Source organism: Giraffa tippelskirchi, chromosome 6 (assembly GCF_054371585.1).
Source record: "Giraffa tippelskirchi isolate mGirTip1 chromosome 6, T2T-mGirTip1v1.2.pri, whole genome shotgun sequence".
NCBI classification, from domain to species: Eukaryota; Metazoa; Chordata; class Mammalia; order Artiodactyla; family Giraffidae; genus Giraffa; species Giraffa tippelskirchi.
Window position 1 is genome coordinate 115,316,928 of NC_137280.1, and position 17,502 is coordinate 115,334,429.

The 17,502-nt window shown below is 45.5% G+C and overlaps 1 protein-coding gene and 1 long non-coding RNA gene across 5 annotated transcripts; one reads left to right on the plus strand and one right to left on the minus strand.

The window, feature by feature from the left end:
• The first annotated feature begins 2,362 nt into the window (after window positions 1–2,362).
• On the plus strand, window positions 2,363–4,545 carry LOC145510593 (uncharacterized). The gene is made up of 2 exons (XR_014057130.1): window positions 2,363–2,444; window positions 4,168–4,545. It is a non-coding gene; the product is annotated as an uncharacterized LOC145510593 (long non-coding RNA).
• Window positions 4,546–6,653: 2,108 nt separating this feature from the next.
• TRIM52 (tripartite motif containing 52) lies at window positions 6,654–12,280 on the minus strand. Of its 4 annotated transcripts, none has more exons than XM_081502198.1 (2): window positions 11,024–12,280; window positions 6,654–7,934 (listed from the first exon to the last, which is right to left on the minus strand). In XM_081502198.1, exons 1-2 carry the CDS (start codon window positions 11,816–11,818, stop codon window positions 7,866–7,868), a joined length of 864 nt encoding a protein of 287 aa, XP_081358324.1. In that variant the 5' UTR covers window positions 11,819–12,280; the 3' UTR covers window positions 6,654–7,865. The 4 variants fall into 4 exon arrangements, with proteins under 4 accessions (XP_081358324.1, XP_081358325.1, XP_081358323.1 ...); XM_081502199.1 differs by having other exon boundaries at window positions 6,654–8,149; XM_081502197.1 differs by having other exon boundaries at window positions 6,654–8,306.
• Between the last annotated feature and the right edge of the window lie 5,222 nt (window positions 12,281–17,502).

Below are 17,502 nucleotides of genomic sequence, written 5' to 3' on the forward strand. Positions count from 1 at the left end.
TTATTTAGCTGCATCCTGTCTTAGTTGTGGCATGTGGGATCTAGTTCCCTGACCAGGGATCCAACCGTGGCCCCCTGTATTGGGAACACAGAGTTTTAGCCACTGGACCACCAGGGAAGTCCCCACCCATGCGCTTTGTTTCTCCTGTGATGGTGGGAGATCCTTGCCTTTACCTGTCTTAGTATCCAGCTTGCTGCCCACAACTTGGGCCATGACTAAGCCTCCCTGGGTACTCAGCACAATGGAGAGGTGAGTGATTCTATGGTCATCTCTGTGGAATGTGAGATGTGTTATGCAAAATTTCCTCTGTCCTCAAGAACACTTGCTCTTCCACCTCCTACCTCTACTCTCCAAAGACACCCTCACTCAATCACATTACTATATTTTTTCCCCTCGAAAAACCTCATTCGGCTGTTCCTTGAATTTTGTCCAGGGTACCCCTGTGGAATCTGCATCCTTGAGGCAGGGTGCCAGGAAACCAGGTTTAAAAGGAGCCTGTCAGGTCCCTCATACTGGCTCAAAGATGGGACCTTTCTGTAACACCAGACTCTTTTCCAGAAGCCTCCCAGACTATCCTTGACCTCCTAGGTTCCCAGCCCACCCCTGCCCAGTCCCTCCCAGGTCCTCCCTGCCCTGCCTCTGCTCTGAGACAGTTGAAGGTGACTTTCCCAACCCACAGGCTTCTCCCCACACTTGTCTCTAATCTTGAGATGATTCTGGCAGTAGCGCCTCCTATGGGGTCAAGGAGGGAATTCGGGTTTTGCCCTGGTGCTCACCAGGACTAAGCTGGCAATGCCAGTAGAGGAGAGAGAAATGGGATGCAGTGGACTTCCCCATCGACCAGAGACCCTGCAAGATTCAGGCTTTCCACTTCAGAGCTCTTTTACAGCCACCATCTGGTCTCTCCTCTCTTGGAGGGGAGGCTGGCAGGCCACAGTGCCACTGAAGGACAGTCTTTAGCTGAAGGAGGCCTTGCCCTGACCCTGGGGAGGCTGGGGACCTCTTTGGCATTGACTCTGGGTAGAGGTGGGGGTGGAGTGACCTTTGCAGCCCAGCCACATTCACACCTGCTTCCCTTAAGGGCACTCTGGCTCCCTGCTGCAGTGGTTCCCAACCTTTTTGACACCAGGGACCAGTTTTGTGGAAGACAGTTTTTCCATGGACGTGGGGGTGGGTGGTTTTAGGATAATTCAAACACATTGCATTTATTGTGCACTTTATTTCTATTATTATTCCATCAACTCCGCCTCAGATCATCAGGCATTAAATCCCAGAGGTTGGGGACCCCTGGCATGGAAGCCCTCACTTGGCCCTGGTTAGGGGTCCGCCTGGAATCCTCACTCCTGTTGAGGAAGCTGTAGGTTGTTTTGGTTAGCAGAGGGATCCTGGCCCCTCAGACTCTTGTCCCTCAGCTGCTGGACAGTTTGAGAATCAGCTGTGCCTTTCTCAACAAAGTCTACTTACTACCCCGGCCAGGTTGGGCCAGACCTCTTCCTTCTCATTCAGGGCATTTCTTCTCCAACCTCAGGTAGGTGGAAGGCTGCTGGAGGCTCTCATCTGCCCTTTAGGGAAGACTCAGCTCTCCTCCAAGCTATCCTCCCACTTTTCCAGGCAGCCCACACCCTGTAGGTAGAACCAGTCCTGGCTCCGAGCTTACTGCTGTCTCACATATTTATTGTCTTAGCTCCTGGGCAGCCCCATCTTTCCCGTCCCCATGGGCACCACCTCTAGTCCACACAAGGTAAGAACCCCACAGAAGAAATTGGAGATGCTCTTCTAAGGAAGTCTGTCTCACCATTCCTTTCCTGAAGGAAGCCCCTAGGACTCACACAGCTGGAAAGAGTCCTTCAGACTTCTTGTTGGAGGCCCATGATCTCCAGGAGCAGAGGCCTCCATCCCCTCCTGCCAGCATTCAAGAGGTGGGAGAGGTCTTCCCTTGAATGCTGAGGTGAGGACCTGAAGGAAAGGTATATGGCCGGGACCAGAGGGCCTGCTGACTGCCAGCCCGGGGCAGATGGCTTCCCTTTGTTTTACTCTCCTGCAGACTCTGTGGTTGGCTCTGGCATACCCCATACTCTACTGTTATGACTACATTGGCCCTCCCTTGCTCCTCCAACTCATCCATCAATTCTCTCCCACACAGAATATGCATTGTTCTGCCTGGAAGGCCCACCATGTCTTATCACAACCACCACCCCTCCCCACCGCACCCCCCCACCCCCAGCCTTTGTTAAATCTAAGCTTCCTTCAAGTCTCAGCTCAAGTTGCCATATCTGGGAGGCCCTCTGTGACCCTCTGGTGTATGTCAGGCTCCTTTATTTCATGCTGTCCTACTAGTGGTGCAGTGTGTGTTGGGTCTCTTACATTCTGCCAGCCTCTCCTGTGAGTGCCCGAAGGATAGGGATTAGGCTGTTTCTGCTCACATTTTGCATTCCCAACACCAGGTAGGGGGTTTCGCATGTGGAAGATTCTAATTTTGGTTGTCAGCCTCACAGGCTGAGTAGTTAAGAGCAAGTAGTTAAAGGCAGGGCATTCTAGGCAGAGGGATCAGCTTGGGGAGATGTGCAAACTTGTGCATGGTTTGCATGCACAAGTTTGAGCATGATTATTTCAAGAGAGAAGGCAGAGTGAAATCCAAGGTGGGCAGTTCACCCTAGTGATTTTGTCCTGAAGCCCAGGACAGTCTCTTAAAGATTATCTCATCCCTCTCCTGCCTACCCTTGATCTTACTGAAAGGCATTTGTTGTCAAAGTGGAGGCTAGGTTGGAGGAGTAAGACTAGAAAAAAGTAAGAATTCAGAAGCTGGACCAGAGGGTCTCATGGAGGATCATGAGACTCTTATAAAGGAAGGAACAGAGGATTTACCAAAGGTCTTATGAGTGAGGGGTTGAACATCTCTTCCAGTCCGTCTCTACCTTGCTTCCTCCATTCCAGGGTCTAGAGTCAGGTTCTGTATACAGAAGCTATGTAATGATTGAGGCCTAAAGAATTAAGTTCAAAAAGGCTGAAGACAGGGAAATGTGAGACTATAATTATAGGTTCTGTCCCATTCTTCCTAGTCAGAGGCAGGGATGTGGCATTCAATCAATGCTGGGAATAGATCTTATAAAGAAATCACATGCCATTTTTTAATCTCTTGAAAGTTTCCTGGTCCATCTTAGACAGAAATCTGAGGTCTAACAGTCTCCCAGAAAGCTGCTAACATATCCTGTGGGTCTTCCCTGAGAGATGGACTGGCATTCCCCAGGCTCTGAGTGCTAAAGCACTCAGTGGTCCCCAACCTTTTTGGCACCAGGGAACATTTCATGGAAGAGTTTTTTCACAGATGGGGGCAGGGTAGGGAGGTGGTTTTGGTTTCTCTCATCACTCACCTCCTACTATGTGGCCCTGTTGGGGACCTCTGCTTTACCAGATGTGCAGAGTCACAGGCTGTGAAAGTGGGCATGATTTGGGCAAGTAGCTATATTCCAGGCAGGACTTTAAGAAATGCCAGCAAAAGGCAAACTTCTTTGCTTTGTTAAAAGATTTAAAACAGCACTCGGTGGTAGGGAGAAACAAAATATGACCCAGGGTGCTTGTTCTCAGCTTTTACCAGGAAGAGAATTTCATATGAACCAGGGTCAGGAGATTGTGTTGAAATGGAAACTTGAGGTTAACTAGCTTACTACAAGATATGAGAGCTGAGAAGCAGACAGCCCTCAGCCCATGTAACCCTTCCCTGCTCACACTTGGGTTAAATAGCCAGAGCCTGCTGAGAAATTCTATCCTTTGCTATAGAGGGCGGAGAAGGCAATGGCAACCTACTCCGGTACTCTTGCCTGGAAAATCCCATGGACGGAGGAGCCTGGTAGGCTGCAGTCCATGGGGTCGCTAGGAGTCGGACACAACTGAGCGACTCCACTTTCACTTTTCACTTTCATGCATTGGAGAAGGAAATGGCAACCCACTCCAGTACTCTTGCCTGGAGAATCCCAGGGACGGGGGAGCCTGGTGGGCTGCCATCTATGGGGTCACACAGAGTCGGACACGACTGAAGTGACTTGGCGGCAGCAGCAGCTATAGAGGGAGAGAAGGGATTTTACACGCCTAGGAAATGGTAGTCAAAAAGGGGGTTTGACCTCCAGGGATCCTCTTGCAGACCACTTGGATCCTCCTTTATCTTTGCAGGGCCCTGCTTGATGCCAAGTGGAACTGTCGACCAGAAGGCCCTGACCAACTCTGGATCTGAATCTTTTAGGATGGGGGAGAAGGCAAGGAAGGTCTCAGCCTGAATGCAGCTAGGAGGAATGAGCCTCCTTGTTCTTTAAGGCTATTTCTAATTCAAATCCCTAAGGTATCCATTTCCCCCCTTCTTTGGAAGCGGGAGAGTTGGGGAGAAGAGTAGCAGGTCTCATGATAACAGGAGGCTTGTGGCATCTCCTCCTATACTTCCCACATGCACAGGTGAGCTGTTGCCCCAAGTCCAAGATTCTCTGCGGGCTCTGGTTTGTGGGCAGACACCATCATTAAAAAGTTAAACCAAATAAAAGCTTATTTATACTTAAACTTGTCCTGTTTTGAGGTTCTAGCCCCAGCTCTTTTGGGAAAGCGGGTAATAGTTTTTAGCTACTTTCCATCAGAATTCTCTGTCATATCTCCCACATGTGATCTATATGGATCACAAGTGTAACTGGCTCAAGGCCATTTTGGTCAGATTTAAACAAAAAAGCTGCCTTTTCTCCTTTTATACCTAAAAATATAACCTTACAGCCTCTCTCCTGATTGAGAAAAGAAAATTGTCTTTTCCTTTTTCATCTTCCCTTTGGACTTTACTACTCTTCAGAGTCCTTGGAAGGATCAAAATTCAACCTGTTTTTGTACAGAACTATACAGTCCAACGTGATTTGATTCCCTTGTAGCCCATTCAGTAAAGAATCTGTCTGCAGTGCAGGAGACCTGGGTTCAGTTCCTGGGTCAGGAAGGTCCCCTGGAGAAGGAAATGGCAACCCACTCCAGTATTCTTGCCTGGAGAATCCCATGGACAAAGGAGCCTGGCAGGCTACAGTCCATGGGGCCGCAAGAGTAGGACACAACTTAGCGACTAAACCACCACCAGTCATATGTGACTGTTTAAAACAAATGAGTTGTACTAATCATGTTGCAAGAGCTCAGAAGTCCTATGTAGTCAGTGATACCTCTACGATATTGCATAGCACAGATTTAGAACACTTCCATCACTGCAGAAAGTCCTTAGAGCTGGTATAGAGGGCTACTGTCCCTGTCTCCTCTTTGTAATCCAAATTTATTGGTCAATAAAAATCTGTGATAATTTCACTGTTATAGGATAGCTTCCAAAGGGGGTCAGGGATAAGGGGTGGGAAGCAGCATAGAATCTCTAGGTCCTATAAAGGCTTCAGGAGGCATGGCACAGGGACCAGAGGTTGATGGCCAATGGCAGAGGAGCCTTAGGTTTTAAAGAAGCGCTTTAAGGACTGATGGATCAGTCCAGGGCTACTCCCACTCTGACAGGAACAGAGGCTCTAGTCTTAGTTCTGAATACTTAAATACTGCCGTATGGCTCTGCTGAAACTAAGGAATAGATGAAGTGATTGCCTTTTATTATTCATTGTTTCTAGATCTTATTTTATATACTGCTTTATCTTAGTCCTTGATGGCAGAGATATAGGCAACTCTGTTTAAAAAAAGGCCTGTTACCTGTATGCCAAGAGCTGGGAGATGTAGGGGTCTTAGTTAATCCACTGATGCTATGACTGCATTTAATAAAATTGCAGCTGGGTGAGGCTATTCTTCCCTGAACACTTTTAAACCCCCCTGCCAGGTACCATAGGGCCTAAGTGAGGCTAATAATGGCAGGTCTGCAGATAGGACGAACTTTTTCAAGACTAAAGCAACTAAATCCCTGGTTCTTAACCAGGGATACTTTTGCACCACTCCCTCCAAGACATCTGGCAATATCTGGGACATTTGTGGTTGTCACAACTGGTGGAGAAGTGCTACATACATCTAGTAGGTGGGATCCATAGATGCTGCTAAGCATCCTCAAATGCATAGACTATCTCCCACCCCTCAAAGCAAAGAATTATCTCACTCAAAATGACAAGAGTGCTGAGGTTGAGAAACCCTGGTCTAGAACACAACATGGATCAGTTCTTGGTGCCAAGACTAATCATGAGGTACAGGGTCAGAAGGATAGTAAGTAAGGCTAGCAAGTGTCTGATAAATTGGGAAAGAAAAAAATTAGGAGTCAGTGGAACAGTGGCCTCCATAAAGATGAAGGGCATGTATAACTGGAGTGTGTTTAACTGTACTAGAATGCGAAGAGCTAAGGTCATGGTACAATTGGAGTTCAGGATTTCAGGTGTGTAGCAAGTCTGTGTGAAGAAGAGGTCCAGGGTACAGTCACAGTAGAGAGGAGCAAGTTTAAACAGTCTGACTTGTGATACAGCAGTCAACAGCTGAACCTAGTAGGGAAGACATTCAATAAACAGATGAGCATCTGATGGATATAGATATGTATCAGCTTTTCTCAATGTTTTTGTAACCCACACTTTTTCTTTCCATGTACCTTAACACCTCACATTCTCCTTCCTTCAATGTTATTTAAAATTACAAAATTAAGTTTCATGACTAAAATTAATCAAAGCAATGGTAAATTTTGGAAGGCAAAGATTTATTCAAATGACATAATAACCATGTCACTATTAAGCCTTAACTTTTCTTTCCTGGATGGTGTAGAAAATGCAACAAAACACAAGCTGCTTTGACAACACTCTTGTGGTGTTTTCTCCCACAGTTAGTTATACCAATTAAAAAAAAAAAAGCTTTTAAGATATAAGGAGAAGAATGGAATAATGAAGGATTAAAATCTGAAAATTTCTAGTCAAAACAATCCAACTTTGAGTTCCACAAACTCCTGAAGTTCTTCCGGTGAGAACTGAACATTAGTGTGAAACAGGAGACATTCTGAATCCCAGAGCTACCACAGGTAAGTTTTAAGAAAAAGGTCAACAAAACATCACCCAGAATAGTTTTAGATTTTCCCTTTTTTTTTCCCTGGAAATAACATTCATGAATCTGGTTCTCGAAAGATTAGCCAAGAAAATTGACGTTTTTCGCATGAGTTTGCTATTTGTAGAGATTTTTGGCAAGTGCTTAAAGTGCTCATTTCATAACAAGCAGTGATGTTGGGTGTCTGTTCCTTGACATTTCAGGGTCAACGTATTTTAAGCTTCAAGGTGTTAAATTCTGCTTAAAGTTTTAAAGTACAGGTTCTTTATCATTGGTGTCCCAAATTGGTTGTTCTGTCCATAAATTCAGGTGAACAAAGTTTTCTGATCAAGGAAACTCAGTGCGTAACAGAAAATACTCTGAACAGCATTCAGATTTTTGAAAACCAAGGCAAACTGGGATCAGATGGACTACTTTTCACAACAGTTATGCTGACAGCAAGGCTTAAGATTTCCAGTAGATTATGGGCAGGCTGATGAAGTCAATTCTTGGTGGTGACTGCTATGGTACATCTCGCCAGTTTTCTTCAATTTTTGACAAAGACCCAGATCTAAAACATGCCATTGCTGTAGCACCACTAACATATACTTCTCTAATTTTTTTCTTCCAACTAATTTCGTTTCATACAACTTCAAAAATACTGTCTTTAGTGCTAGGCTTAGTGAAAATAGCACATCCAGAGTTTTGAAAGCCTTACTCTGAACAAAGCAAAGTACAATTTTCTTCATCAGTAGATTAATCTCAACTAACAGCAAAGAAGGATGAACTGATGTTTGTTTTTTGTTTTAAACCCGATGTTTGATAGGCTCAGTCAATGAATTCAGATGCAGAAGTTGATGAAGAAATTCTGGAATTCCTCAATTTCCTCTCAAAGTTATGGCAGCACTCGGAATGCAAGGTTTCACTAGTTTCTCCATTTTTTTCTCCTTTGCAATTAAAAGAGTTATTTAGTATTAGGCAAGCATTCATGGCCTTTGAAGATTCTTATTAATATTCCAATACTGTCCAATCTTAAAACTGCAGAGAATTGTGCTTTGCAGAATACTTCACTGTTTTTAGTGGCATAACTTTTAACAGTGTTTGGCATGTGTCACTGCTCAACACTTTCAGATAACTCAACTGAAGAAGCTGACCCTATCTTCTGCATCATTCATGAATACATACTTGATAAAAGCTTCAAAAATTTTTTTGGCTGCCACCTTTAGCTACCTCAAGGAAAAAAACAGAAAAACAGGAGTACTGATGATGGAAGCATCTGGTCCCTCTTGCAGAGCGATGAATGATTTTACCGGCGGCAGCTGGGTGGCAGGGCAATACAGGCATCCAGTTATGCCTGAGCCTCAACAAGTGAAATCTTTGTTCATTTTCTTTTTATACACCCATCTGCTGGCTAAAACCTGACACCATTTAATGGTACCCTTGGTCAATCTAAACGATCTTACTTTCATAATCCTCTGATTCTAGTTTGAAGAGTCAAGACGAACTCTAACTCATGGGGTAAACAAAATGGAAGATGTAAATAAGTAAGTGTTTCAGAGCTCTTATACAAAATTAAACTTTAAGGAATAGCAGTATGAATGGTACCATATCCACAACAAACATCTCTGGGTATCCAGTTTGTTATATACCTCACTGATTATAGGCCTTACTCTGAATACTTCTTGGTCTGTCTTTGTATTCCCACCAGCCAAGGAGTTCTTTCCAATTTATTTCTTATATTATGAAAAATTAAATCTTTTTTTCTTTTTAACATTACAATACTAAGTATGATTTCATAAACTATAACTTTCCTCATACCCGGCAATGCTGATATAATGTGTGAAGGGAGGGGGAGAGAATGCTTTCTTTTCTATTTCTGAAAATCACTAACCTGTTCCTTGAGTCTATGAGTAACAACTTTGTACTGTAGCCCCTAAAACCAAAAAAGCTTGATCACCTCCAAAGGAGATTAAAATTTTGGTGAATTAATAGCTGACAAGAGAGAATTTAGTGGAACCAAAACTGTGTGGTGGCTAATGTATAGCAAATTAAACAAACCATTATACAAAAATAGTTCCATATAATGTTAACTATTATTGTGAGAACTTTGTATCATAAGATTCTAAATCATGCTACTGTAAGACCCATGTTTACCAATAAAAAACAAAACTATAAACCATATAAAGAAGGCCTACACAATTATTACCTCTTCAGTGTAATTCCTATGTTTGGTAACACCATCAACCTAAGTTCTGGTATATGTTTGAAAAAAAAAGTTTTACTTTCTTTTAAATAGTATATATTTTCAAAGGGATTATCTCCAATTTAACTTGATTGTGCTGTTTATACTTACAAGTGTGCTTTATAAGTAACTTCCGAGGTTTCAAATGAGTGTTAGCTGGCTTCCCAAGATAAAGAGATCACGTCTTTTTCTCTTGTCTAAACTAGCTTTCAATTAAAATTTTGGTTTCAAAAATTCTTTTCAGAAAATCCTAGCAGAGGAATGAAAGGTTACTTCCTCTCCTTAGCTTTAGGTACTAAACCCCAGAAGTACAGGACATAGTTTCTTCTATAGGCAAACTTAATTATTACCCTGGGAGAAAAGCAGATACTAGGGTTTATCCTTAAATCATATTAATATGATGGAATTAGCAATGGTTTGTAATGAAGATTTGTGTCTTAACTGTGTACTTACCCAGAGTTACTGTGAAACGGGGGGTGTGTGTGTGTGTGTGTGTGAGGGATAATGATAATATCTAATATATAATGCCTGTAGGGCAAGGTTCTGTTTGTGTTTTGACTGCAACCCAGAGTAAGCGATACGTTTTGTGGCCCAAGTATACACCTGTGTACATATAATTTAAAAGTTTCATAAAACAATACTTACCCTTACTGTGCTCCCATGCACTCGATATTTTCTCATTTCATTTAAAAATAATGCTGGGCATGACCCATTTAAGACCCACTAATGGGTCAAAACCCACAGTTTGAAAACCACTACTGTAGAATATGAGAAAATACACTTTATAAACTGTAAAGCACTGCTGAGACATGAGCAACTGCTACTAAGGCTTTTATGGACCTGAAGACAACCTTTCTCTCCTTTGGGTACTGCTAGGAGTCATATCCATTTAGGCTTTTTGACAGTCTTCATGCTGTCACTGAGATAATTCTCTAATACTCAGATCAGAAAGCAAGGTTTTAACCAAATCAGAACCCAAATAAATTAGAGGAAACTAGAGGAAAGCCAAAGAAACATTGTTAGTGCTTTATGGTTTATAAAATACTTTCATGTAAGATATCTTTTAATCTTAACAAGCCTAGGGGAAAAGTAAAGCTAAGAGGTTGAGGCTTGCCCAAGATTAGACAGTAAGTTTTAGAGCCAGGTCATCTGATCCTAAATCCTTAACTTCTTCCGCTATGATAAAGTAACAGGTAAGGAAAATGATCGGGGCAAGTTTATTCTGATGTTTATGTCCTCTGCCTTTCTCTACAGGGGAAATGGGCCCCACTGAAAGCAGGAAAGTAACTCCAGACTTTACTAGGCGGGTATGTCCCGCTGCTTTTATTAGCAGGAACCACACCCTGGCTTTTTGGTCTACCAATTAGTCCTCAGTTTTGACACTGCTTGTGCTGATGTCCTAAATGTCTAGTTATCTACAAGCACTATGGCTTTCCATTCCCATGTATTAAAGGGTCCTGGAGTCTTGGTCAGGTATAGACTCAGGACTTACATAAGAGGGAAATTAAGTCGGGGAATGGGGAGGAGTCTGTCACTTGTACCCCCTTATACTTGGGCAAATTGAAAGGGAGTAAGGACAGTGATCAGCTCCTGATTACTGTCTTTAGTCTTGACTCAGTTTCCTCTGGGGAAGCCAGTCAGCCTCAGCCAATGTTTCTTTTCTCCACATATGTCCATCTCTCTTCATCCTGTGCCTCATCCCTCACAAAAAAAGATGCTCAGTTACAAAGTACCCAGCTGCCCTGGTTTCTCCTCCACCTCCTTCAAATCCCCACATTCTCCCATGCTGCTCACCTTGTACTCACGTACCACTTCGTCAAATGGCACCACACTATGCTGTTTGTGGCTCCTGGATTCTCGACATATCACACAGATGGCCTCTTTGTCCACCTCACAGTAGAGTTTCAGAGCTTCCTGGTGTCTGGAGCAGATGCCCTGATCATTCCCCCGGCTCTCTCGATTAGGAGTGGGACACATCTGGCGAATTATCTGGACCATGTTCGCCAGCTGCAAGTTGGGACGAAAGCTGCGACGCTTAAAGCTCTTTCGGCATTGAGGGCAGGTGAACTGCCGTGGAGGGGCTGGAGGCGGGGCCGGGTGAGTGTCAGGGTACAGCTCTTCGTCGTCCTCATCGGATTCTTCCAAAATCTCCTCCTCTTGCATGTAGACGTTAATTCTCAGGTCATGTCTAAAGCCTCTCAGGTAGTAGTCCGTATTTTCCTCCTCTTCCTCCTGGTCCCACACATAATCCATGTTGTTCCCTATGCCACCGTCACCGACCCAGGGTTCCTCATCCTCTTGGTCCTCGTCAGCATTCCCCTGGTATAAAACCTCCCGAATGGAGTTGCCCCATCCACCGATGGCCCCTACTGCCTCGTCCTCGTCCTCGTCCTCCTCCCATTCATCTTCCTCTTCCTCCCTGTCTTGCTCATTATCTTCCTTGCCCCACAGCTGGGTCACACATCCTCGGCAAAAGTTATGACCACAGCCGATGGACACGGGATCCTTGAAGTAATCCAGACAGATGGCACACACTGCTTCCTCCCGAAGTGTCTGCAAGGGATTAGGAGTAGTGGCACTGCCAGCCATCTTAACGCGCTGCCGGTTGGTGTGGATGCGTCAGTTCAGAGCCGAGGAGCAGGGGACGCACCTGCGGACCTGCCTCCAAGCTACGCCGGTGATTCAAAGCTGTCCCCAACTCTGCTCTCCCTCCTTGGGCTCTCAGAGAAGCCTTGCTTCCTTTTCTCAGGCGCTCCCTGAACTCACAGCTGCCCTCCGAAGGCAGTGGGGAAAGAACCAGGCTGCGGCCGCCCACTTCCCTTCGAGACTAAGCGTTCAAATTCAGACCACTCTACGCTTCTCGCCTGCTCCGGGTGTGCGCGACCCGGCGGCGCTCTCCTCAGAAGCCGGCGCTCTCCTCAGAAGCCGGCGCTCTCCTCAGAAGCCGGCGCTCTCCTCAGAAGCCGGCGCTCTCCTCAGAAGCCGGCGCTCTCCTCAGAAGCCGGCGCTCTCCTCAGAAGCCGGCGCTCTCCTCAGAAGCCGGCGCTCCTCACCCGTCCCAGGCAACCGAAAATGACGTAGGCACGCTCACACGCGGGAGATGGCGGACTGGGCAGGCGGAGGACCACGTCTCTATGGTGCCCCCGGAGACGCGCCAGGCAAGAACCCCGGCCGCCCATTCAGCTATCACAGATAGGAAAAACTGCCTGGTCAGAATGGGTGGAGGCGGCGAGAGAATCAATTTAAGCTACGAGTTCTCTAATCAGCCAGACCCAGAGGGTCCAGCAGCCGCTCAGGAAAGCCCGTCCCCACATGCACCCAAAAGAGTCGTAAGTGCGGCGACCAAGCTCTGGTGCTCTCTTGTATCTCCGACCCCCGTCTACCCAGAGGCTTTTGTGGGGAGGACTCCTCCGAGGCTCCCGCGCTCGAGGGTATGGTCTGTAGGAACCTGGCGGGATTGAGTTTGCTGTGCCCCTGAGTGGCCGTGAGGTGGAAGGATCTCGCATAAAAACCTGGGTGCTTCCAACTTTCCTTCTCAGATCAGTTCACCCGTTTCTTGCTACCTGCCCTCGGACACCTTAGACTCAGCATACCCTACACCGACTTCGTCTGTGGATCTTTTCACCTCCATCTATAATCCTTCCGTTCAGCATCTACTCTCCATGCATGCGACTTCCCTGATGGCTCAGATGGTAAAAGCGTCTGCCTACAATGCGGGAGACCCGGTCTCGATCCCTGGGTGAAGGAAATGGCAACCCACTCCTCTTGCCTGGAAAATCACATGGACGGAGAAGCCTGGTAGACTACAATCCGTGGGGTTGCGAAGAGTCGGACACGACTGAGCGACTTCACTTTCTTTCCATGCATGCACTCATCCACTTACCCAAATAACCATTCATTTTTCATCCATCCCTCTGCCTTTCCATTCATCCATCATATGCATGAATAACCCTTCCATCCATTTATACACCCACTTTCATCTGTCCACATTATAAGAACAATAACAACAGAAAATGAGTAAAGCATGATAGGGTCCTTCAAGGAGTTACAGAGTTATAGACGTTTGGTCATCTGTCACCCAAGGTTAACAGGGTTTGTTTGTTTAACTTGGCCCTCAGTAAGAAGTACATTGCACATATTGATCCAATACAGGCTTCCACATATATGACAGAAATAAAATTTGGGGAAATTGTTCTTTTCCTTGAGGCATTCATATCACTCTGATATGTTCTGCTTCAGTAAGATGCTGTTCAAGACCCATTGGAGTGATTGCAAAGTGACCTCACTAATTGGTCACTTTGGTGTGAGGAACTCCACTTGCCCTAACAGAAACTTCAGCCAACCCTGGATCCCATGCTCTTCCCCTCTGGGCCTGAGCTTGAACACAGAGCAAGAATGATAAATGCACTATTCAACATTGTACACACAGTTCCTCTATCATAGTGCTGACTATACAGCTAATATTCCCTATACATCTGCAGAGTAAATAAATGAAACCCAACAAATTGCTAGGATCAAGTCCTGCTGATTTTTATCTCCTCAAATCTAGGTCTTCTTCTCTGTTTCTTCCAGCCTATATTTTACCCTATCAGCTTCCAAATGGACAAAACATTTTCTGAAGGGTCATTTGCACTCATTTCAGTGCATCCTTCAGCCACCAGTACCATTTATCTGAAATGAAGGTCTGACACACTCTTGCCAGGCTCTTGCTTCTGTCTTTGGGCATATTGTTCACTCACCTAGAAGGCTCTCACTTTGCTGCTTCACATGGGTATAATCCCTAATTAACCTTCAGGTCTCTGCCTAGGCATAAACTCCTGAAGGAGACTCTTCCCAGAGGATGGCACGGAGACTCAATTCCTAGGCAGGTTGATAACAAGTCCAGGGCCCCCGAGAAGGAGGAGGAGGAAGAGGAGGAGGAGAGAGGGGTCCCGAGCCCTCGAGAAGGAGGAGGGGTCTGGAGCTCTCAAGGAGAAAAGGACAAATGATTTTTTCTACATTGCTTTGTCTTAGTCAGTATAACAATTTATCTTGCTCAAGGACATGTTTTTTCTTCTTGAGAACCTTTTGACTAATCCTGTCATCTTAAAATATATTATGGGAGTGGGTCTGGTGAGACCTTTCTGTTGTTAGTTCTAATCTTTTTAATTTAAGATGTATATTGTGGGAATGGGTCTGGTAAAAGTATATAAGGCCTTGTTAAGACTAGCAAGTGGGGGCACTTTCGTCCCCCTTCTGATGTCTATGTCAGAAGCTTTCTCTGTCCCTTCTCATACTTTAATAAAACTCTGTTACACAAAAGCTCTTGAGTGATCAAGCCTGGTCCCTGGTCCCAAAGCTGCACCTTTCACTGTGAGCTATCAGCACCAGCCTGTGTTCAGATCCCAACTCTGTTACTCATTTTCTGTATGACCTTGGGTTAGTTACTAACATCCCTGTGCTGCAGTTTTCCCACATGCAACATAAAGATGATAGTAGCACATGCATCATGTGTGTGTTAGTCGCTCAGTCGTGTCCGACTCTTTGCGACCCCATGGGCTGTAGCCTGCCAGGCTCCTCTGTCCATGGAATTCTCCAGGCAAGAATCTTGGAGTGGGTTGCCATTCCCTTCTCCAGCGGATTTTCCCCTACCCAGGGATTGAACCCAGGTCTCCTGCATTGCAAGCAGTCTCTTTACTGTTTGAGCCACCAGGGAAGCCTAGCATATACATCTTGGGTTGTTGTAAAATTTGATTAATTGTAAAATGGTTAGAACAGTGCCCACTGGAGTTATTTTTGTGTTTTTATTACCTGTCACTATATTACTTTTCTGTAGTAGATAAATCTCAGAAGAGACACTCCCTTATCTCTTATTCTCTCTTACTTCAAGTATGGTCAAGTGATTGGAACCCTGAGGGGAAAAATAACCCATCACATGTCATCCTACTTTTTTTTTGTCCTCAGCAAGCAGGGTCCAGAGCAGAGATAAAACTCCTCCACACTGAAGTGGAGGTGCAGAGTCCTAAGCACTGAACTGACAGGGAATTCTCTGTTATCCTAGTGGTTCTGAGAATCTTCAGTCTGGAGAGCGCAGGAGTTGAAACTCAGGTCTTCCCTATGTAAGGTGGGACACATATCAGTGGTGTTTATTTGTTAGAAAACAAACATGTGAGTTCCCATATACAATCTGAGAGCCATCCTGGAGGTCATGACTGAGAAGCCACAGTGGGTAATATATGCAACAGGAACTGGAATTGAGTTTCAAGGCTGGAATACTTCCCCATCCCTGAATGCAGGTTCTCCCCTGCACATGGAAGGGGGTGGGCAAAGAGCTGGGGAGCAGACCAAGAGAAGAGGGGCCTGCTTATGAAAGCAAATTCCTGCTTGCCCCAGGGAGCAGAGCCCAGGTGGGAAGGAGAGCTGGAGGAAGAGCAAGGAGGAATGAGTGAAAGAAGATGGTGAGAGGAGGCTAGAGGGAGCATCCTGAAGGAACCAACATGACTTAAACATATAGTGGACACCCATTCTCAAGAATACCTAGCTGAATGAAGACCTAATTCAGTACCTATTTTATCATGCTTTTCTTCTAAGTTACCTCCCCTCAAATCTAAGTGGCACCTGAGAGAGGGGCTTTGTTTAGATTCCGAAGCCTAGATGATATTTTCCAGGGTATACAGGAGGCTTGGTTTTCAGCCCTCTTGCAACCTCTACACCCTCAGCAACCAGGCACACTCTCCTATTCACAGAAGGACTGCTAGCCTTCTCTGGAACTCAGCTGGGGGCTGTGGGTAGTTGGAACAGACCACTTAGCACACACAGGGCCTCAGGTGTCATTGTTCCAGGGGCACCGGGGAAACAGAGCTGAGGAGGGCACTCAGGAGCTAGGGCTCAGCAATGAAGGTGGCTGCCAGGGCATTTTTCTCGGGATTCTGATTTCAGAAGATTTATCCACGGAAACTCTCATCAGCCTTTTTAGGCTGAAGAATCCCACACAATGGCAGGTGATTATATTCCAGTTTATGGTGAGGAGGCAAGCATTTGTTACACAGACCCTGGGAACCACTTTGTCAGAGGTATCCAAGAGGCAGTGTAGCATGGGCTTGACCACACAGGGGTTGGCAAATCTGGCCCTCGGTTCCTTTTTGTAAGGCTCAAGAGCAAAGAGCAGTTCTTAAATTTTAAAGGGGCTGTAAAACAAGAAAACAAAGGTGAATATTTAGACAGAGACTGTGGCCAGAAAGGTCTAAAATGTTTACTATCTGACACTTTACAAGAAAAGTTTACTGAACCCTGGGACACTTCTAACCCTGGGTTAGAATGGAAGACCTCCAGAATGCCTTGTTGTTGTTGTTGTTTTTTATCAAAGTATAGTTGATTTACAATATTGTGTTACTTTGAGGCATACAGCAACGTGATTCAGTTACACATATATACTTATATATATTCTTTTCCATTATGGTATATTAGAGGTTATTGAATATAGTTCCCTGTGCTATACAGCAGGACTTTGCTGTTGGTGGTGGTTTTTTGTTGTGCCTTGTGGCATATGGGATCTTAGTTTCCTGACCAGGGATGGAAGTTGCAAGCCGCTGCATTGGAAGCACAGAGTCCTAAGCACCAGACTGGCAGGGAAGTCCCCAGAATGCTTTCTAATGTTACAATTCTGGTTTGTCTCTACCCTCTGGGTTCAAGACTCAGGCTTGTTAACCATGCCCTAGCACTGTCTCCTCCCTGTCAGATTCCAGAGGTCTTGGCTGGACAGAGAGAGTACGACCAGTAGGTCAGCCTTGCTTTTCCTTAATACAGGTCCAGCTTCTTCTCTGCTTTGGCTGCAGTGCAGAGAGCTTGGGCTTCCTGGGTCTCTTCTGTATCCTGACTGTGGCACTGTGGAGTAAAGCGACCTAGAGGGTCAGGCCTTTGGCACAGACACCAAGGTTGACCCCCTTCTCCCCGGCTGTTTGCTTTGAGATGAGGTTGTGTGGTTCCATTTGTACTGTGTGGCAGTTTGGGGCAAGGAGAGTCTAGAAAGACATAGTTGTGAAAGAGCCTATGTCCTTGATTACGCTTTTGATGCCACACTGATCTGTGAACATTTCCAGGAAGTTAGAGGAGAAAAAATACACCAGCCCAGCGCTGGGCCTTCCTGTTGGCCTTTGTCATTAGTCCCCATCTGACCAGGCCACGGCTGCTTGGATGTCCTGCATAATTCATCATGGTACCCAGGGCAGGCATGTCCAGGTCTCTGAGTTCTGGATGGCCTTGGGAGGAAGGGAGGCAAGGCTGGAACAGTGACG